Here is a 23,426-nt window from a genome sequence, read left to right on the forward strand (position 1 = left end):
TTGCGTAAATTACGTTCACGTCGAAAGCATTGACTATTTGCGACGTGATTTCGAGCATGCGCACTGGGATACCCCCACGGACGCCGTTCAAAAAAAAGGTCAGTTACGTGGGGTCATACCAGATTACCATACAACACGCCCACTCCAAGCCTGCTTTGAATTACGCGGGCTTACGCCGGCAGATTTACGTTACGCCGGCCCGCATATGGGAGCAAGTTCTTTGTGGATACCCTAGGAGCCACTCTTATTTACGGCGGCGTAGCGCATATGAGATACGCTATGCCCGCCTAAATATACGCCCGTTTTTGTGGATCTAGCCCATAATGTACAGGCCAAGGAACAATTAAACATTACCACTTTCTCCCAGTACACATTCCCCTACCCCCCAAACCCATACCCCCCAATATATACAATACACAGCCCCGATTCCCCCCAGCCCTAAACCCCCCTCAACAGACCTCACCTCCCAGCCCCTTCTCAGTACAGACCACCCCCACAGCACAGACCTCCCCCTTCCAGTACAGACCCTCCACCAATATAGACCCCCCTCCCTCCTCATCAGCACACACCCCCTTTCCACTACAGACCCCACTCTCCCCAACAATACAGACCTTCTTTAAGTACAGTCATCCATCCCTCTTGTACAGATCTCCACTACAGACCCCCTCCCTCCCCAGTAGTACAGATCCTTCTACAATACAGAACACCCTGGTAGAAAACCCTTTCCTACCCACAAGTACACACCCCTTCCCAAGCACTCTAACGAGGTGCAATGGAAATTCAGAACATCAACAGGAATTCTTCACCTAGACTGTGCAATGCTGTGCTGTGAAGGTCATTCATACACAAATATTAAAAACAAAATAACAGTGCAATGCTAATAGGACTATCAGCTCTATCAGATTAAATACATAGGGCCAGATTCAGGTAGAAGTGCGGCGGCGTAACGTATCGTAGATACGTTACACCGCCGCAAGTTTTCATCGCAAGTGCCTGATTCACAAAGCACTTGCGATGAAAACTATGCCGCGCCGGACCGACTGCGCATGCTCCGTTTCGAAATTCTCGCCGTGCTTTGCGCGCAGTGACGTCATTTTTTCGAACGGCGACGCGCATAGCGTAATTCCGTATTCCCGGGCGGCTTACGCAAACGACGTGAATTTTAAAATTTCGACGCGGGAACGACGGCCATACTTTATACAGCAATACGATTGCTGTGTAAAGTTAAGGCACCAAAAACGACGACTAACTTTGCGACGAGAAACTAGACTAGCGGCGACGTAGCGAACGCGAAAATCCGTCGTGGATCGCCGTAACTCCTAATTTGCATACCCGACGCTGGTTTACGAAGCAAACTCCCCCCAGCGGCGGCCGCGGTACTGCATCCTAAGATCCGACAGTGTAAAACAATTACACCTGTCGGATCTTAGGGATATCTATGCGTAACTGATTCTATGAATCAGTCGCATAGATACTCTGAGAGATACGACGGAGTATCTGAGATACTCCGTCGTATCTCCTTTGTGAATCTGGCCCATATACCTTAAATTTGCCAAAACATAAAAATACATAAAAACAACGTCATAAATTCCTAAAATAGTCACAAAACACAAAAGTCCACACTATTCGAAAAATATCTTTGATTTCTATCTTCGGTAAGATTCCCAACGCGGGGGGACAATCACCTGGGCAGACTTGGCTCCGCGCCTGCTTCGTTACACATTGGGTAAAACCTTAATTGTTATGTGTCATTTAATTTATTGCTGAACTGTATTATTTGTATTTTATTTTTCTCATTGCATTATTGTCCTTTAGATTGGTTCTCCTGAGGAAGCTGAAACATTATTGTTTTAATGCAACATTTTAATTTAAATAAAATTATCTTTTTTATTCACCATTGTTTACCTTGACTTATCAGTACCGAGATAGTCCATAATTCAATTGGGCGGGTTTGTTTTGGATTTAGCCTCAGCAACTATTCCTCCATTCCCACCCTCCCCCTCAAAGATTCCCAACACATATTCACAAGGTGCACTCAAATCTGTGAACATATATCACTCATTTTCATAAACAGACTTCTTAAAATAGAAAAGGTCTCTAAGCACATTTGTCATCGAGGAAATAAAAGGGGGTTCCACCACTCAACTGTGATTTGGAAATGATTCTCATCCACCGTTTCTTCCCAAAACAACAATAGCTGAAAGAGAAGGATAAATTATAATGCTCACTGTTGTCATATAAAAAAAATATCTAGATAAACAAAAAAAATACCATGCTTATACAAGAAACAAGTGCACTAAACCAAGGTGTTCATCAAAGTGCTCTTCACAGTATACAGTACATTAATCCAGTGTGTTCACGCCACAGCCAAGTGCATCAAATCTGCTCAACTTTAGCAAATGACCCCTTAAATTACAGGCGGTACAACAGAGCTTCTAAAATGTAAAGCTTCCAATAAGCTCAATCTTCTTGCTCCACTCCTTCCTTGCAATTGCAAGCAACCTTAATTCATAAATAAACTTTTCACAACAGAAAAGGTCTATTACTGCATTTGTCATCAAGGAAGGAAAGGAGGTTCCCAAACTTCTCATAATCAACTGCAACATTCAATCTTGAAAGGATTCTCATCCACCATTTCTTCCCTAGATGACAATAGCTAAAAGAAAAGGAAAAATCATAGTGCTCACTGTTGTCATATATATGAAATATATCTAAATAAAATTGCTCAACTCACAAAAATACAGCACGTCATGTAACAAACAAGTGCAATAATCCAAAGTGTTTGTTAAAATGTCTTCATGGTCACACAAATCTTGTCGGAAATTCCGACCGTCAACAACGCAGTGATGTACAACACGTACGACGAGCCAAGATCAATGAAGTTCAATGGGCAGTTCGGCTCTTCTGCTTGATTCTGAGAATGTGTGTTTTTTTGCGCGTCGGAATTGCATACAGACAATCGGATTCATTGGAAAAATAGAGAACATGCTCTCAATCTTTTGTTGGCCAGAAATTCGGACAGCAAAAGTCTGATGGAGCATACACACGGTTGGAATTTCCAAACAAAAGCTCACATCGGACTTTTCTTGTCGGAATTTCCAATCGTGTATACGCGGCATTAGGGTATTCTAACAGCTGCAAGCAGTGGCGGTTCGTCCATAGAGGGCGCTGGAGCGCCGCCCCCTCTGGCTCTCACCGCCACTGAGTCTAATAACATAGATTCATGCATTGCACAAATCTATGTTATTATCGCCGCTGTCGCTGTTCTATTCAGATGGTCGGCGCTCATGCCCGGCCATCTGAATAACGACAGCTGGTTGGCTGTACGGAAGTGCCTATAAGAGCCAGCGGCTCTGATAGGCTTTCCAAGTACAGCCCTCAGCCTTCCGGATGCTTATCCAGGGAACGTACCGGGGTGAGTTCCTTGGATAAGACTGACAGGCGTCTCAGCCAATCAGGTTGGCCGGTTCCGGCTACCGGTAACCTGATTGGCTGAGACGCCTGTCAGTCATCGAGGGCGGTAGAAGACATCGAGGGACGTGGATGGCTGACTCCAGTAAAGGTAAGTGCCGGGTGGGGGGGAAGGGGCACTTTACAGGGCACAGCGGCGACGAAGGGCACAGTCAGTGACATCAATGGGCACAGTGGCGACAATAGGCACAGTGGGGACAATTGGCACAGCGGCATGAATGGGCACAGTGGCGACAATTAAGGGCACAGTGACATCGACAGTGGCGACAATAGGCACAGTGGCGACAATAGGCACAGTGGCGACAATAGGGACAATGGGGACAATTGGCACAGCGGCATGAATGGGCACAGTGGCGACAATTAAAGGGCACAGTGACATCAACAGTGGCTACAATAGGCAGTGGGGACAATGGGCACAGTGGGTACAATGGGCACAGTGGGGACAATTGGCACAGCGGCGACAATTAAAGGGCACAGTGGTGACAATTGATGGCACAGTGGTGACAAATGATGGCACAGTGGCTGTGTTTGATGGCATGGCACAGTGGCTGCGTTTGATGACATGGCACAGTGGTGACAATTGATGGCACAGTGGCTGCGTTTGATGGCATGGCACAGTGGCTGCGTTTAATGGCATGGCACAGTGGTACAAATTGATGGCACAGTGGCTGCCTTTAATGGCATGGCACAGTGACTGCATTTGATGGCATGGCACAGTGGTGCGAATTGATGGCACAGTGGCTGCGTTTGATGGCATAGAACAGTGGTGACAATCGATGGCACAGTGGCTGCGTTTGATGGCATGGCACAGTGGTGACAATTGATGGCACAGTGGCTGTGTTTGATGGCATGGCACAGTGGTGACAATTGATGGCACAGTGGCTGCATTTGATGGGCACAGTGAGGCTGCAATTTTTTTTTTCGTTTGCGCCCCCCCAAAAATTTGGAGCACCAGCCGCCACTGGCTGCAAGATCTGTTTGTCAGAATACATTAGCCAGCAGGGGAGATGAGTCCATGTGCGCTGTTCAACTGGGTGAAGAAATCTGTTTGATTTCTTTCATTCAGCCTATGTGTATGGCCAGCTTTATGGGGTTAGACTATTAACAAGCCTGTGCTTACAGTGTATTAAACATCCAAACTGTTGACCTTTAATATTTTACAAGTACTCATCTGTTACTGTACATATTATAATGTTGTAGTATGGATTTCATGATGCTGTATGAATTAAGCAATGTTACAGATTTTAAATGCTCTAAGAGGTCACATCTCCATGTTTATATCATAAGCAGTCTATTTATTTCACAGTATGAAGCAGCTGAATTAGCACTCCACTGTGTGCACAGACTACTTATTGAGATCTGGCACGGTATAAATGCAAAGGCTTCATAGTTTGAGAGTCTCTTGAATAGCTTGGCTCCTATTGGGTAAAAACTAGCCAGTAAAACAGCGGTGCTTGTACAACGCCTATGTTATTACTTCCCTCTATATACAGGAAAGGTGGGTGTGTGCTTGTCATGTGTTGGCTTTTCATGTGTCATAAACCTTGCTTCTAAACACATGAGCACAACCTGAAACTGCTGTCACATTACCAACCGAATTGGGTCCTCTTGGAACATTAAGCACATGCAGATGGAAAACAGAAATGACAACGGTAGGGAGAAATCTAATATGCATCTAATGCATTAACTATTAAAGGCTAAGTTCACCTATTTTTTATATTTATATAATTTATTTAGTAAATATTTTTTTCCTTAGAAGTCTGTAAAGCATACTGTAGGTGCTCAACCTGTGGCTGGTGGGCCACATATGGCCTTCTAAGCCCTCTGATGTGGCTCTTGACCTCAAACTGAATGCAGGGGTTTTGGTGTGCTTATAGAAAGTGCACCACACCCATGGGATATAATGGAAGTATATGGCAAAGAGCAGCTAACACGCAGGACAGTCCCAGATTCACTGCGCTACACCTGAAGTACGGTAAACTGCAGACCATCAGTGTGAAGGTAGACTTATAGGGAGCTAAGGACAGTAAGGTCTCGTTTACATTTTAAGTTTGGAGGGCGGTAAAACCCCATGGGTAAGGGAGAGATTTTTCCTACTGACCACCAATGCAAGGGGGGCATACTTCTCACTGATCACCAATGTAAAGGGGGAGGGGGGGCATTCTTTTTTCTGGCTACCAATCTAAGGGGGAAAGGGGAATAGCCGCTCCAGGTGGGAACCCAGATGAATATCCTCCGTTGCAGACAACTCAGGTGCAGGCAATGCACCTAGCAAAGCAGGAACAAAGATTGTCTCTGGACAGCCGCAACGGTGTGCATGCTTGTCCAAGATCGCCACAATGCAACAGGGGGCGTTACAAAGCGGCACCCTATCGCATGGGGCCGTGGGCCCGGATCGCCGTGGCATAGCGAAGGGTGTGTCAATAGATGAAGCCATGGGGTGGGGAACATAGAGAATGACTAGTGTGGATGGGGAAGGAGGCGGGCGTAACGTGGCGTCGACGTCAGTAAGCGCCGACGTCACACCGACGCCTGCGTGTACAAGGCTAAGGACTGAAGCCAGACTGGGCTCGGCCATTAGTGTGGGCACACATAGACAGGCGCAGCGGGGAAACAAACAATGGAATGAAACATAAAAAAAAATGATTAAAGGGCCCAGAGGTCCACAGGACCCCAGATGGCAACCCCCCTTTTTAAAAAAATAAATATATATATTTTTTTCTATATATTTTTTTATTTAATTTTATTAAAGGGCCCAGAGGTCCCCAGGGCCCTGGATGGCTACCCCCCTTTTTTTATATATATTTTTCTTTATTTCTCCTTTTTTTTTGTAAAGGCCCCCCCCCCCCCGCTTCTCAATTCGCGGCAGCCCTCCCCCCCCCCCCCCACTTCTCAATTTCAGGCGGCAGCACACACCCCCCCCCCCGTTCTCTGCCTGAAGCTGTGTAAGGGGCCCCATAATTCCTGATGGCGGCCCTGACTACAGCCATTGGATGGTTTGACCATTTGATTTAAAGCGCAACCAATGTGACAATTAGAATTCCCGGCATGCCGGTGTTCTGCCAAACTGGTTCCTGCTATCGAGTTGGTTCCCTTCGGAGTGCGCAGGCGCAATTCAAGGCAAAGGAAATCTCTGAGCAGGAACAGCTGTAGACGCGCTCGCTTCCGGTGCCTGATTATAGACGCTGCCGATGCTTGTTAATACACGGCGCTCTATACAGCAAGGGGCGGATGTGATATTGACCAGTGCTTTTTTGATTGGTTATCCACTCCGCTCGTTACAGCAAGGGGCGGATGTGATATTGAGCAGTGCTTTTTTGGGGGATGGCTTTCTCAATAAAATAGACGTTTCACATCCGCTCCTTGCTGTATAGAGCAGTGTGGATAACCAATCAAAAAAGCACTGCTCAATATCACATCCGCCCCTTGCTGTGTAGAGCGGTGTGTACTATAGAGTGCAGTGTATAAGCAGGCATCGGGAGCGGGCTCGTCTAAGCTGACAATCAGCTGTTGAGGCTCGGAGATTTCCATGACCTCCTACTCCTACAGTCGAGGCAGGAACCTATCCGATGGAGGAACCAGCTCGACAAGACACTGGCATGTTTTTTTTTTTAATTGTTAGATTGATGGGTTTGGTTTCACTTTAAGGCCCCTTTCACATGTCCGTTCCGCCTGTCCGTTCATTACAAGACCGTTAACGGACTTGTAATGAATCCCTATGGGAACGCGTCCGTTAGCGGATGGAGCATCCGCTAGCGTCCGCGTCCGTCGGGATCCGGTTTTCGGACGAAAGAAAACCCTATTTTTCTTCCGTCCGGCGGAACGGAACTGATGCAGACGGACACACGGTCCGTCTGCATCCGGTTCCCCATAGGGCAGAGCGGAGCTGAGACAGGGCGGTCCCTGCACTGTGTGCGGGGACCGCCCTATCCGCCGAGAGCCGACGGAGCGGAAAAAGAAACCGACAGGAAACTGACAGGACGTGTGAAAGGACCCTTAAGCACAAATAAACCCATAGATTTAACAGTTTCAAAAACTGTTACATTTCTGGCAAATGCCGGGAATATAACTGTCACATTGGATTTGCCAAACTGTCAAATTATCCAATGGTTGGTGCCATAACTGATCACATGTGCAGCATTGTGGCAGTTGAAGATGAAACAGAGGCCAAGATGGCAACTCCCTTGACTCAAAACTATAGGAGGATATACTTCCACTTTAAGGCCCCATACACACGATAGAATCCATCCGCTGAAAAATCCCAGCGAATGGGTTTCAGCGGATAGATCCTATGGTGTGTACACTCCAGCGGATCTGTTTCCGCGGATATTTATCCCCTGGGATGGATTTCCAGCGGATAAATATTTGATGACATGCTATCAAATCTATCCGCTGGAATCCATCCCAACGGATGGATCCGCTGGTCTGTATAGACTCACCGGATCCATCCGTCCGAAGGGATCCCCCGCATGCGTCGTAATGATTCGACGAATGCGTGGAATTCCTTATATGACAGCGTCGCGCACGTCATCGCCAGAGGATTTCAGCGCGGATTTCCATGCGATGGTGAGTACACTCCATCGCATGGAAATCCGCGGAAATCCTCGAGAGAATTTATCCGTGGAAACGGTCCGCTGGACCGTATCCGCGGATAAATCCTCCTGTGTGTATGGGGCCTTAGACTTGGGGGTGGGATCAAGGAAACAAATCGTAACTCAATTTAAGTGATGTGCCCATATTTACATCAGTTTTTTCATATATACAGTATATACACAATACAAAATTACATTTACCTTCCGAGTTCTAAGCAAAGCAACAAAATGTAAACAATATAAATCCCCAAAACACCAACAGATGCTCCTTAATTTCAAGCAAGGAAAGCCTGCTTGGAACAAACAATTGTGTAACAGGGCTTAAAGCTAAACCTTATATTAAATTATATATACTGTGTATATACACTATATTACCAAAAGTATTGGGACACTGCCTTTACACGCACATAAACTTTAATGGCATATTATGCCTCGTACACATGATCGGAATTTTCGTTGGAAAAAGTCCGAGACTTTTTCCATCGGAAATTCCGACCGTGTGTATGCCCATCGGAGTTTTTCTATCAGATATTCAGAGGAATTCCGTCTGAGTTTACACAGAGTAGTAATAGTAATAGAACATGTAATAGTTTACATGTTCTCTTTTCCTCTGATGGATTTCCGTCAGAATTCTGATGTGAATTTGGTCGGACAAAGGTCCGATCGTGTGTACGGGGCATAAGTCTCAGTCTGTAGGGTTAAATTTTGAGTTGGCCCACCCTTTGTAGCTATAACAGCTTCTGTTTTTCTTGGCTGTCCACAAGGTTTAGGAGTTTAGAAGTTTAGGAGTGTGCCTATGGGAATGTTTGACCAAAAGCCAAGGACCACATGTGGAGAGATTCAGAAAGACGTGGAATTAGCAATTGTTTCAAAGAAAATGCCAACATGTACTGTGACATACTGAAGCAGAACACGATCCCCTCCCTTCGTAGACTGGGCCGCAGGGCAGTATTCCAATATGATAACAACCCCAAACACACCTCCAAGACGACCACTGCCTTGCTAAAGAAGCTGAGGGTAAAGGTAATGGACTGGCCAAGCATGTCTCCAGACCTAAACCCTATTGAGCATCCGTGGGGCATCCTCAAACAGAAGGTGGAGGGCTGCAAGGTCTCTTAGGCCGCATTCACACTGTAATGCGGCGTATTTCGGTGTATTTTGCCGCGACAAATTGCGGCGTATTTAACCCGCGATTTTCCGCGACAAAACGGGTCTTTTTTTTTTTTTGACAACACATTGTTGTCTATGGCCGAACGCCAATGCCGCCTGAAAAAAAGGGTCCGGGACTTTTTTTCAGGCGGCAGGCGTACGGCGTTTCGGCGTGAGATGTGAACCATCTCCATAGACACCAATGTGAAATCTCCCCTCCAGCGGCATGAGCGTCGGGCGTCTGGCGTGAAAACGCCTAGATGTGAATGGAGCCTAACATCCACCAGTTCCGTGATGTCGTCATGGAGGAGTGGAAGAGGACTCTAGTGGCAACCTGTGATGCTCTGGTGAACTCCATGCCCAACAGGGATAAGGCAGTGCTGGAAAATAATAGTGGCCACACAAAATACTGACACTTTGGGCCCAATTTGGACATTTTCACTTAGGTGTGTACTCACTTTTGTTGCCAGCAGTTTAGACATTAATGGCTGTGTGTTGAGTTATTTTGAGGGGACAGCAAATAGTTATAGAAGTTGTACACTCACTACTTTACATTGTAGCAAAGGGTCGTTTCTTCAGTGTTGTCATATATATATATATATATATATATATATATATATATATATATATATATATATAATTACAGGTACTTGTATAGTGCTGTCAATTTACACAGCGCTTTACATATATATATATATATAAAAAAAATATATATATATATATATATATATATATATATATATATGCAGGGCTTTTTTTCCAGGGGGAACTTGGGAGAACTCAGTTCCACCACCTCTGGCTCAGACCCTTTGGTGCCTGCTCACCACAATCACTTGTAAACACAGAAGTCTGGTTTCTGTGTTTACAAGTGCCAGCTCTGCACTCTGTGTGTAACCCCCCTGAACTCTACACTCTGTATATAATGCAATTCTGGTATTTAATGCCCCTTTAAGACCCTTCTACTGTTTGTGAAATCTGAACAGGTCGTGGTTGAGTTCCTGCACCTATTTTCTGAGAAAAAAAGCTCTGGTTACAGGTACTTGTATAGTGCTGTCAATTTACACAGCGCTTTACATATATATATATATATATGTATTGACGTTCAATTTTTTTTACTCCATTTAGCTGTCATGTGTTGTTGTGAATGTATCCCTCTCCAAGGCAACCTCTGCAATCAGATGATTAAGCTCACACATCTCCACTGACACTGCCAGGACTTGTCACCGTCATGCGTTCTCATCCACAACACTACTGATTGTTGGTGATTCCAAATAACCCAAAGCACAACATAGGTGCCAGCATGGGGGGAGGGGCGGACTTGCCGCTCCTACACACCTATTGGTTAGTGTAGACTCAGTCATCCAATAGGCGCTGAGAAGTGATTTAGTCACGGAACCCACCCCCGCCCCGCCTCCTGTATTTCTCTGGTAAATAGCCAAGTCGCGGAGGCGGCGGCTCTAACATTAAGCGGCTATTGGCTGGCTTCCTCTGAGGGGCGGTAAGAGTGGTAGCTGGTTGGTCGGCATTCTGTGGAGGATTCAGTTTGGATGTAGCAGTCGGTCGGAGGAGGATTACATTTATCTGTGCCTGGTGAGGTATTCTGGTTGGTGCCATAGAAGGTAAGAGAACCCTGAGCTTTCCTGAGGCGGAACATTCCATGTAAGGTGCACCCGCTGTGTGTTCAGTATGTGTTCCTTGTATTAGTGGGTGTTGTCCCGAGTGTGGTGGAATGTCCGGCCTGCCCAGTGATAAGAGTGAGGTGTGATAGCGCTGTGTGCGGGGTGGGTGTTGGTTTTCGGGCTGTGACGTCAAGCGGCTGGAACCTAAAACGTTTCAAGGTGATAACTGACACCCCTCCCCCCGGACATGCCTGTGTGTAGTGCTCCGAGCCATCAGTCCTCGCAGCCTGGTGACACGGTGATCTCTAGACAACAGCTTTATCTTGGTGCTGAGTATCCGTTTACAGTCATCAGCCTGGCCGCCATTGAATCTCAACTATTGCTTCCATTCATTGGAGGGAATTTAGCAAAACCTGGAGTAGCTGTGCATAGCAACCAATCAGCTTCTGTCTTTCATTTACAAAGGTTAACCAAACAAGGTAGGAGCTGATTGGTTGCTGTGTACAGCTCCTCTAGTTTGGATTGTATGTATAGAGGACATATGAGTGACCCAGTTGTGATCAGACCTGGCAGGCTTACATCTATAGATGTTCACATAACGGGTCAGGAGTCTCATTGGATTCCTGTGTTGTTAGAGTACATAGGCAGTCCCTAGTTATTGTCACAGTGGGACATATCCCACCCACTACCATTGCTGCGCTCCAATCTTCAGTGTAGATTCAAACCATGGGACCTTAAAGCGGGAGTTCAACCATTTATTTATTTTTTGCCCTTTTCCCCTTAGATTCCTGCTCGTTTTGTCTAGGGGAATCGGCTAGTTTTAAAATATGAGCAGTACTTGCCCGTTTTCGAGATGCATCCTCTCCGTCGCTTCCGGGTATGGGTCTTCGGGAGCGGGCGTTCCTTCTTGATTGACAGTCTTCCGAGAGGCTTCCGACGGTCGCATCCATTGCGTCGCTAGTAGCCGAAAGAAGCCGAACGTCGGTGCGGCTCTATACTGCGCCTGCGCACCGACGTTCGGCTTCTTTCGGAAAATCATGTCGCGATGGATGCGACCGTCGGAAGCCTCTCGGAAGACTGTCAATCAAGAAGGAACGCCCAGTCCCGCAGCCCATACCCGGAAGCGGCGGAGAAGATGCATCTCGTAAACGTTAAGTACGGATCATATTTTAAAACTAGCCGATTCCCCTAGACAAAACGAGCATCCATCTAAGGGGAAAAATAGTTATGTATGGGTGAACCTCCGCTTTAAAGCAGAGTTCCACCCAAAAATGGTCCTTCTGCTTTAAAGCGGTTGTAAACCCACATCAAAATTTTTTATTTTTTCTCCTGCAAGGCAAAAGCCATAATGAGCTAATATGCACCGCATATTAGCTCATTATGAAATACTTACCTCGGAACGAGGTGTGTAGAACTTACCTGGTCCACGCCGAGCGAGATGTCCTCTTGCCTGGCGTGTCTTCCGGGTATCGCCGCTCCAGCGCTGTGATGGAGCGGCGATGACGTCACTCCCGCGCGTGGGAGATTTAAATTCGGCAAGGTCCGGTGGCTGCCGGTCCTTTCGCCGTAGATCCCCCCTGCGCATGCGCTGCGGCGCATTGCGAGGGGAATATCTCCTAAACCGTACAGGTTTACCCTCTTTTTAGAGGCATCCAGCTCCCATTTCCTCCTGGGGGTTAGTGGTGCCGAAAGGAAGATGTGCCCCCCCCCCCCTGCAATCTTCTGGGACGTTACAGGTCCCAGGAGATTGCCCGGCCGTATATTATGCATTTACGTTGGTCACTTACGATCTAAGGTCCCTAACTCACATTCATATATATAGTAGGGCTAATTTAGACAGGATCATCTACCACATGGATCTTCAAACTATGCCCCTCCAGTTGTTCAGGAACTAAAATTCCCATCATGCCTAGTCATGTCTGTGAATGTCAGAGTTTTACAATGCCTCATGGGATGTGTAGTTCTACAACTGGAGGGCCATAGTTTGAGGATCCCTGATCTACCAGCATGTCTTTGGAGTATGGGAGGAAACTTACACAGGGAGAACATACAATCTCCAGGCATGTAGTGGGATTTGTATCAATGACTCTAGTGCTACCGGGCAAAAGTTAGCCACCGAATACCTTATTTTGAACACCACATGCAGGTAAAATAAAATATCTTTGACATTTATTACATTCTGGTGTGTGACATTTCAAAAAAATAAAAAATTAAAGGGGAAGTAAAGTTTTCCTGTTTGTGCGTATAGAGAGGTAAGGCTTAGCTGTAGGTACTGTAAATATCTCCTAAACTTGCACCATTTAGTAGATCTTTTACTATATAAGCCAACATCGGCGTGGGGGTCTATTGGCGGTAAAGTGCTGCTGCTAGTTTTAGCGGTGCATTTTGGCCGCTAGGCTGCAGCTGATGGGCACAGGCACTGGTGAGGCTGCATGAAGGGCACAGGCAGGCTGCTGCATCTGTCAGGCACTGGTGAAGCTGCATTGATCTCTTGTATCATGTCTGCAGTCTGACCATCTCCTGTATCGTGTCTGCTAGAGGTGCACCGAATGGAAATGTTTGCTAATACTATTACCAGTGTGTTTAAAGCGGGGGTTCTGCGGTCTGGATGTTTTTTTTTTTTTTTTCCCTGTTAATTTAACGCTTGTAATGTTAACAAGCTTGTACTCGCATGTCTTATGACGATACTGCCCCCCATTCTGATTTGGCACGAAATGTGTCTTTATAAAAATACCCTCAGGACTTTTCCATTTTGCTTGTGGGCAGCATGAAGCCCACAAGCAAATACTTCCGGGAAGCGGACGTGTGAGATTTCGTCTAGTCTCCTGGAAAGCATGACGCTGTGCTCCCAGGAGACATGGCAAAAGACTGCCAGCAAATCACTCGGGCAAACAAAGGGGAGCGACACGCCCACTCCCGCGGGGGACAGACCCGGAAGTGTCTGCATCTTAACAGAGAATATAGGTATGTAAAAGCATTAAAATTTGCATAGCGAAATATTGACGTAGATAACATCTTTTGGATAAGCTATACTTCATATTTAGAGTGAACCTCCGCTTTAAGTAAGAGATAACAGACATGATGCAAGAGATGGTTAGAGACTGCAGACTGCATTTCTCTTGACCTTTCTTGCACTAAAGGTGTCAGTAATGGCCAACAATAAATTCATATTAATTTTAAATTGATGATATTAATTAAAAAGTTGAATACAATATAATTGTATATATAAATATTTTTTGAAAACTCATTTTCGGCATCGGTTTTCGGCCTAGTGCAGCCTTCATTTTCGGCACCATAATTTCTGTTCGTATATATCTCTATCCTTGTATCCCCAGCAGCAATCCTCTCCCAGCTGGACACCACCATACAGGCTGGATAATAAATTAATAATCTCAGAAAATTCACAGGATTCCACAGTGCTTCACCTTTAAATTGACCTACGATTATAAAAAGAAAACACTACGTAGTGCCTCACCTTTCAACTATTTACACATGCAACCATAATAACTCGCATTATATAGGTGCATATTGCACCAACAATCACATGAATCTGTGCTGCTCTCCTGCCATTCACATGGATATATTTACTTATACAGTGTTCTTCTTGGCACTCCATGTGTGATGTCTGAATAATCCCCACCCTACGTGTTTTGTCACAAGATCGCGTAACTTTATCAGAGAAACACAAGGGGGTACAAGATATAATTTGTAGTGGTGTTTAGCGCTACACCATTTTGGTTGTTTTTTTTAACACATATAAGGGTGTTGGAAGCTGCTATATGGTACAAGTGTTGGTTTTTTATTTTATTTATTTTTTTGCCACTTTCTGGTGTGAATGGGCCCTCTTTTTTAACATTTTATAAAAACTTGCTGGCCATTGCTAAGTTCTACGATAACTCAGAGGGGTACCTAAAAGTATCTTGCACGGTTGTATTTTAAAGGTTTGTTTGCCAACCGCAATGGTATATAAAGTAAACTGTTTTTTCTTTCTCTTTTTATCTTGCAGTTTAATCCATTTGAATGCACTAAAGAGATCAGATCGCAAGTTTTCTTTAAACTACACTCTGTTTAGACAAGGAATGTCAACAGCGGTCTTGGTTACATTTGTAAGGCATGGAGGGTCACAGGTAAGAAGAGGAGCCTTGCTGAAGTCCCGCATAATATCGGCCTGCCACTGCTCCAGTGTCAGCCGCAGATCATTCTCATCGCGCTTTGACCCCGACAGTAGTGGGCGTCCTGCCACCTGGGACTCGTTTGGCATTTGGGACAATCGTATCGATGAACCTATTCAGCTTCCACCCAGCATTAAGTATGGCAAGCTCATTCCGCACATTAATTTATCCAAGGTTGGCTGTTCTACACAGCTAGGGAAGAGGAAGGAAAACGAGGACCAGTTCGACTATGCCAAATTAACTGATAATGTCTTGTATTTTGCTGTGTATGATGGACATGGAGGGGCTGGAGCAGCAGATTTTTGTAACAGATTCATGACACAGTACATCAAGTAAGTTTGCATTTATTCATTACGCTATTCAGTTAATGATAGAGTATTCATAATTTTGGTTGTCAATGTCGAATGTAGCTTAAGCTTATACTGTGCTTATTTTGCCAACAGGGAGTTCCTCAAACAGGAAGAAGATATGGAAAAGGTGCTGACAAAAGCTTTTCTAGCAATAGATAAAGCATTTGAAAGACAGGCTCATCAATCTGTTGATGGTAGGTTCTCCATTTACATTGATCAAAAATCTACATTGGGTACACTGTAGGCAACTATGATCAAGTAGTGACGGGGGAAGAATATTGCCTTATGGTACAGTACTGGTAGAATTGTTAAGGGAAGTTGTAAAAAATCATTAATTGCCAGTCATTCTCTGATGGTTAATCAGTAACTGTATATTCAACATGAGCACTAGCTAGATTTATCTGCATTGAATATTGTGGGGAATATTTCCTAATTTGTCATTGGTGATTATTTTTATCATAGTGTCTTTAATATATATTACAAGGTTAGTGGGCCATCTGTAAGCTATTAATAGTGATTAAAAGGATTTGTTAATTTGTAGATCAATGTTTTGTTCTATAGGTTAATAGAAAGTCTATAGTGTTATAGAAATCCATCAGATTCGGTTTTATTTATGATAATATATGTTGACCCAAATTAAGTAGTGCATATATACACACTGATGCCTTGTACACGCAATCGGAATTTCCCATTGAAAAAAGTCAGACGGGATTTTCCCTGGATCGTCTTTCAGGACAGCCACCTTAGAGAGATCCCGGCTCCTCCCCTCTCAGGAAACACCGCCTTCAATCAGAGATTTAAGCCTCATCCTCCCACTGGCCCTTCAGTTATGGTGTTTCCTCCGGTGGGGAGACACCGCTGTGGAACCAGGAGCCGATGGCTGGGGAAGCTGAGGCTTATTGGGCAAATTTTAGAAGATTGAGTTCTTCTGCCTAAAAAAGTTTACCTTTTTTATTATTTGAATTTGGCGCTCAGGCCGGCTAGTGTGTAGTCACCTGCAGCGCCGCATGTGCGTCCCAGCGTCTCTTTGGGGAAAAGAGTAAGCTGGGAGGTCCGTTGCCTTCTCTGCCTAGGGTGGCGCTGTGGGCTACCTCAGGCCCCCCTGCTTTGCAGCCAGCTTGGAGCGCGCTGGTCCGGAGGAACGTCAGTTCCGGTTGGGGGCGGGACAGCCACACGAGGCCGCGTCTTCCGGATCCGGACGCGGCCTAGGAAAGCGGACCACGCACGCTGGCTGGTGCAGTCTCTCCAGTCTGAAGCGTCAGCAGAGGAGACAGCAGACCACCGTTCCGCTGAGCAGCAATGTCGGAGACAGAGGTCTCGAGGACAGCTCCATCCGAAGAAAGCGCCAGCCAGCCGCAGGTAAGTGAACCCTGGGGTGGTGTTCACCTGCCTATACCCTTTAGCTCCACGGGTGTTTTCCCTTCCTGGTGGTCGGTAGGGATGGGAGTTTCTGGGACCCTGGTGGTGGTTGGTCCTGGGGGGCACTCCTGGTGATCCCTGTGTTTATTGCTGGTGGGCCCCAGTTAATGTGCTGCTGTCTCTTGTTTACTTCTCTTTTCAGAAAGCCTCAAGCAAATCAGCCCATGGCTCTAAAAGGAAGTGCCCTGTGTGCAGATCAACACTAGGGGAAACCTGGTTGAAAACGCTCTGTAAGCGTTGTATTGGGGACGTATTAAGAGAACAGACAGCAGAACAGGGGGCAGATCTAGCGGCGTCAGTTAAGGAGCTTTCTAGTACCTTTCAGTCCTTTCAGGCTCTTTTTTCCTCCTTTCAACTGCCCCAGCCCAAAAGCAGTGTCCCACCAGCACAGCAGGTTGTTTCACCTAATCCCACGGATTTTCTCCCTAGTAGTGGCGAGAAACCGGAGGGTCTAGCGGAGGAAATTGAGGAAGAAGCGGGTAGCGCCATTTCTGATTCCCAGGAGGAATCAGATATAGAGGGGCTGGACGGTGAGTCCTCCAAAGCCTCAAGGTACAAACTTTCTCTAGAGGATGTGGAGGAGCTTTTAGATGCCATCCACACCACTCTAGGTATCCAGGAGGAAAAGAAAGTTTTGTCATTACATGACCAAATGTACAAAGGTCTGGAGGAACAGAAAAAAAGTTTTTCCAGTCCATGATGTGTTGGTCAATGCCATTAAAAAAGAATGGCAGGACCCAGAGAGGAAACCTTTTTTCTCTAATGCACTAAAAAGGAGGTTTCCCTTTGCAGGTGAAGATAGTTTAGTTTGGAATAAAACTCCAAAACTAGACGCAGCATTTTCTCAAGTATCCAGAAATACAGATCTGGCCTTCGAGGATATGGGGGTACTCTCTGACCCCATGGATAAAAGGATGGATTCCCTTTTGAAAAAGTCCTGGGAATCATCACAGACAAATCTTAAACCCGCCATGGCAGCCACGGTAGTGGCCCGTAATATGGAGTTTTGGCTCACGCAAATCAAGGCGCATATCGAAGCTAATACAGAAAAGGATGTTATCCTTGCTTCTTTTCTCACACTCCTTAAGGGGGTGGCCTATCTGGCAGATGCCTCGGCCGAATCAGTACGCATGTCCGCCAGATCTTCAGCCCTGACCAATTCAGCCAGGAGAGCCTTGTGGCTTAAGACATGGCAGGGGGACAGTGCGTCTAAGATAAAACTCTGTGGCATACCGCTTACCGGAGATTTATTATTTGGGCCTGGTCTGGAAGCCGTCCTGGACAGGACGGCTGATAAAAAGAAGGCTTTTCCCCTTAAAAGAAAATTTGGGCAACAGACAAAAAGAAAATTTCAGTTTCCGAGGAAATCTGAGACCCCTAAAGCAGGTCAACAAGACGTTCTGGGGACCTAAAGGGAAAGGGCGTGGGGCGGCGATTTTTCGCCCTCCTGAACAGCCCAAAAAGGCCCAGTGACACGGTAACAGTGGGAGGAAGGTTGGGGGCCTTTCTCCCACAGTGGGAGGTGATCACCACAAATCAATTTGTTTTGGGGATCATCAGACGGGGCTACAGGTTGGAGTTCTCAAATCCCCCACCTCTCAGGTTTCTGATTACCAACCTACCAATATGCGGGGAAAAAGCCTCCGCCCTTCTATCCTCTCTACAGGAATTGGAAGAGCAGGAGGTGATTGCCCAAGTGCCAGGTCCGGAGACAAGCAGAGGCTTTTACTCCCACATCTTTGTGGTCCGCAAGCCATCAGGGAAATTCAGGCTCATCCTGAATCTGAAGCCTCTGAATGTCTCCGTCAAGTACAGGAGATTCAGAATGGATTCGATCTATTCGGTCAGAGCGTTACTCCCACCAAACTGCTTCATGGCATCAATCGATCTAAAGGATGCATATCTGCATATTCCCATAGCCGAGGATCATCAAAAATATCTGAGGCTAGCAGTAAGGACTGGGAATCGGGTAATGCATTGGCAGTTCAAAGCTCTCCCCTTTGGGCTATCATCTTCTCCCCGAATCTTCACAAAAGTGATGGTAGAAGTTCTGGCCTTTCTGCGACTCAAAGGCCTTTCGATAGTTGCATATCTAGACGATCTTCTCCTGTTTGCACCCTCAGCGGATCAGTTGGTTCAGCATCTTCAGGTAGCAAGAGACATCCTGGAGAAATTGGGATGGCTTCTGAACCTAGAAAAGTCCAGTTTAGTCCCAGCCCAGAGAGTCGCCTTCCTGGGTTATGTGGTGGACTCAACGATCCAAAGGGTCTTTCTTCCCTCCGAAAAGGTCCTAAAGGTGGACAAGACCATGTTGCGGTTGCAAAGCAACAGTCAGATTTCAGTCAGGGAGGCCATGTCAGGATTGGGATTACTAACATCCACACTTCCGGCAGTACATTGGGCGGGACTGCACTTTCGTCCTCTTCAGTTATTTATTCTGAAGGTTTGGGACCACAGTCAGACCTCCTTGGATGCCTTAATCTCCATCCCAAATCAGGTCAAAAGGTCACTCTGGTGGTGGAGAAAGGGAGCAAATCTGTCCCAAGGTCTCGAGTGGATCCTGCCAGTGACCAAAACAGTCACAACAGATGCCAGCGGTTCAGGTTGGGGAGCATACTTGGGTCCCAAGTGGGTCCAGGGGACCTGGAGGAAAGAAGACGCTCTAAGATCCTCCAACTGGAGGGAGCTGAGAGCAGTAGAACTAGCGCTCAGAGCCTTTCAGGGGGAACTTCAGGGACAACATGTGAGAATCCGTTCGGACAATTCCCCAACAGTAGCCTACATCAACAGGCAGGGGGGTACAAGAAGTTGCTCCCTATGGCTTCTGGCAGAAGCTATCCTAAAGTGGGCCGAACTCAATATATTGTCCCTGTCTGCAACCCACTTGAAGGGAGATCAGAACCAGACAGCGGATTTCCTCAGCCGAACAACTCTGAAGGAAGGCAATTGGATCTTAAAACAGGAGGTATTCAACATGATTGTTCAGAGATGGGGAACACCATGCATAGACCTCTTTGCCTCGAAACACAATACCAAGACAAGGCTTTTCTTCTCCCTAAACAGATGGGACGGAGCGCTAGGAATAGACGCACTCGCCCAGAATTGGACATTTTCAAGGTGCTATGCTTTCCCCCCTCCGGTCCTGATTCCGGCAGTTTTGAGGAAGTTGCAAGGGGAGAATACGATCCTCATCTTGATCGCTCCTTATTGGCCGAGGAGACCGTGGTTCTCCATTCTGAGGAACCTGGCAATAGAACCTCCTTGGATCCTTCCGGCCCAGACCGACCTTCTTTCTCAGGGTCCATTCTGCTGCCCTCACATAGACAGGTGGAACCTGGCAGCCTGGCTTCTGAGTCATTGTTGAGGGGCAGGGGTTTTTCTGAGCGTCTAATTAAGACTCTCCTAAATTGTAGGAAAGTAGAAACTCAAAACATCTACTGTAAGGTGTGGAGACGTTTTAACATATGGTGCTCAGAAGGCTCCTTTGACGTTCATAGTTCAGTGGCAGTGCTAGAATTCCTACAGTCAGGTGCAGACAAAGGTCTAGCACTTAGCACATTGAAAGGACAAGTTTCTGCATTGAGCGTCTTTCTAGAAAAACAACTAGCGTTAGACCCTTGGATAGCAAGGTTTTTCAAGGGTCTAAGTAGACAGAGGCCAGTTAGATCCTCTTCCCTTCCAGTTTGGAACCTCTCTTTGGTTTTACAGGCTCTTACAAAGGAGCCTTTTGAACCACTAGAATCTTGTTCTTTGAAACTAATTACCCTCAAAACGGTGTTTTTAGTGGCAATTACCACGGCAAGACGAGTCAGCGAACTCGAAGCCCTTTCTATCAGGGCCCCTTATTTTCAAATTTTTCCGGACAGGGTTATTTTCAAAACCGATCCGGCCTTCTTGCCAAAGGTGGCTTCAAGTTTTCATAGGAGCCAAGAAATCATCTTACCCACTTTTTGTTCTAATCCTGTGAGGGAACAGGAACGTTCATTCCATAATTTAGATGTTAGGAGGTGCATTCTCCAATACTTAGACTGCACTAGACAATTTAGAAAGTCGGAGTCCCTTTTTGTATTTTCAGGATCTAAGAAAGGATCCAGGGCGTCCAGACGGACTATAGCCAGATGGCTTAAATCGGCTATTGTTCAAGCTTATGAGTTAGGAGGGTCAGACCCCCCAGATGGGATCAGGGCACATTCCACTAGAGCGGCTGCAGCTTCACAAGCGGAATGGGCTGGTGCTTCTCCTGAGCAAATTTGTAGGGCTGCAACGTGGTCCAGCTTCAACACGTTTGTCAAGCACTACAGATTGGATCTGCTGTCAGCAAAGGACCAAGCTTTTGGTCGTAAAGTTCTGCAAGCAGTAGTCCCACCCTAAGGTAAGGTGCTCGCTTATCCTCTCTAAGGTGGCTGTCCTGAAAGACGATCCAGGGAAATATGGAGTTACTTACCGGTAACGTCCTTTTCCAGGAGTCTTTCAGGACAGCACCGGTACCCACCCAGGTACTGGACGTCTGAGGACTCATCACATAAGACCGTCAGGTAAGATTGTAATGTTTGTGTTGTATGACGTGTTCTTGTGTCTCCCCAGTTGGCCGGAGGTTCTCGTGATAAACTGAAGGGCCAGTGGGAGGATGAGGCTTAAATCTCTGATTGAAGGAGGTGTTTCCTGAGAGGGGAGGAGCCGGGATCTCTCTAAGGTGGCTGTCCTGAAAGACTCCTGGAAAAGGACGTTACCGGTAAGTAACTCCATATTTTTCATTGGATATTCTGACCGTGTGCGGGCCCCATCAGACTTTTTTCCATCGAGTTTAGAAATAGAACATGTGTTATTTTTTTTCCGATGGAAAAAATTCCGATCGTCTGTGTGGAACTCCGACTGATAAAAAAAAACACGATTGCTCAGAATCAAGTCGACGCATGCTCGGAAATATTGAACTTAATTTTCTCGGCTCGTCGTAGTGTTTTAAGTCACCGCGTTTTAGTCGGTCGGAATTTGGTCTGATTCCATCTGATTTTATGCCATCGGAAATTCCGATTGTGTGTGCTAAGAGGCCTGCTTTTAACATTGCAATTGGCTTTAACACGGCAGAATGCTTTTGTAAAGGTCTAACCAATGATGTACTACATGGTATGGAACCATAACATATGATGCATTCTGATGTGTGGATATGCATCTAACCTTACCTAAATAATGATTAAGTAGCCATTAGAATTGATAGGAGTATATATGTATCCCTATGCCCAAATTAAAAACATGAGATTTGAGCCAAATACAGTGTGGGCTTATTCATTCAGATTATGGTTCTAAACAAAACTTTTTACTGCCAGTGCTTGCTTTTTATTGTAAGATTTGAAGATAAAGAAAATGTTATTAATGCTATGGTTTTTTTTATGCTCTAAAATACATTGTACAATAATGGACCTCATTATCTAAGATATTGATTATGGTCCTGAAGTAATAATGCTTACTAAGATCTGTGTTCATCATCCCTGTGGGCTCGACCATATAATTACATAGGTTTGTTAGCTTTCATTGCGGTCTCTAAACCCCCCATAGACATTGCCTAGCTAATACACAAGACTCTGCCAAGTTCAGATATTTAGACTAAAGTTGAATTGGCTGGGTAGAAACTCTAGTCTGATCTTCCATTGGTCTCTATCTTGGAATTGTAATGGAAAAGTTACTGGGGTTCATTTTGGCCATTTTTTTTTGTTTAAATAATTGCACTATATTATATGCTATATATAGAAGGGGAACAAGTATTGCTTGTCTGTTCCAAATGCTATGGAAGCAAGCTATTCATAGTATAGGCAGCCATTCTGTGAACTGGAATTCATCCTATCGGTTTACTTGGGACTCATAAAGACCATTTTAGCATGTATTCCTATTACATTGGAAGTGTTCAGTTTATGGCCTCTCCATTTTAAGCATACAAAATAAAAAAATTGGATTTTTCAAAAATTATTGAATTTGTTACAAATGCTTGAGATTTCTGCTAATTGTGTCTCCCCATATAATGGGCATGTTTGCCATTTAGACCCCTTTTACACTGAGGTGGTTTTCAGGCATCTTGGTGCTAGAAATGGCACCTGAAAACTGACTCCCATTCATTTCAGTGTGACTTGTCGCATTGGGGAGGGACGTTGGGAAAAGTCCTGCAAGCAGCATCCTTGGGGCAGTTTAGGAGCGCTGTATACAGCACTACTAAACACCCTGCTCATTGAAATTAATGGTTAGCACTTCCGAAGTGCTGCAAGACGGCACTTTTTAATCCTTCAGCTGCTATCGGGGGTAAAAAGCATCCTGCTAGTGGCTGAACAATGCCGCTTAAACAGCGCTAAAGCACCGCTAAAACACGGGTGGTCTCAGTGTGAAAGGGGTCGAACTGCTTATTTTGCTCTAATTTAAATTATTTATGCTTGCTTTTTCATGTGGTGCTAGAACATCCGCTGGTATACATATAGAGCACACTAATTTATCAATTTTAGGCACATGAGTGATGACCACAGTTCACTTGTCTGTTCAGTGTATTTTAGAGCTTACTAATTCTTTCTCAATAGATAATTGACCTATTGTTAAACAATGCCATTATATCTTGTATATTTTTAAAAATAAATTAAATGCTCAGTTTGCAACACTAAGGAGACCTAAAAAGCT

At 45.6% G+C, this 23,426-nt stretch overlaps 1 protein-coding gene across 2 annotated transcripts in view; it reads left to right on the forward strand.

Moving 5' to 3' along the window:
• Positions 1-5,037: 5,037 nt before the first annotated feature.
• The window catches only part of PPM1K (protein phosphatase, Mg2+/Mn2+ dependent 1K), a 46,537-nt gene continuing 28,148 nt past the window's right edge, over positions 5,038-23,426 (forward strand). The window contains exons 1-3 of one of the 2 annotated variants that reach the window (XM_040325753.1): positions 5,038-5,123; positions 14,838-15,335; positions 15,447-15,547. In XM_040325753.1, coding sequence (XP_040181687.1) covers positions 14,911-15,335; positions 15,447-15,547 — 526 coding nt within the window. In that variant the 5' untranslated portion in view covers positions 5,038-5,123; positions 14,838-14,910. Of the gene's footprint in view, positions 5,124-10,645; positions 10,832-14,837; positions 15,336-15,446; positions 15,548-23,426 lie in introns of those variants that run through there. The other variant, XM_040325745.1, reaches the window with a different exon arrangement.

The sequence above is a fragment of the Rana temporaria genome, chromosome 1 (genome assembly GCF_905171775.1).
Source record: "Rana temporaria chromosome 1, aRanTem1.1, whole genome shotgun sequence".
Classification (NCBI taxonomy): Eukaryota; Metazoa; Chordata; class Amphibia; order Anura; family Ranidae; genus Rana; species Rana temporaria.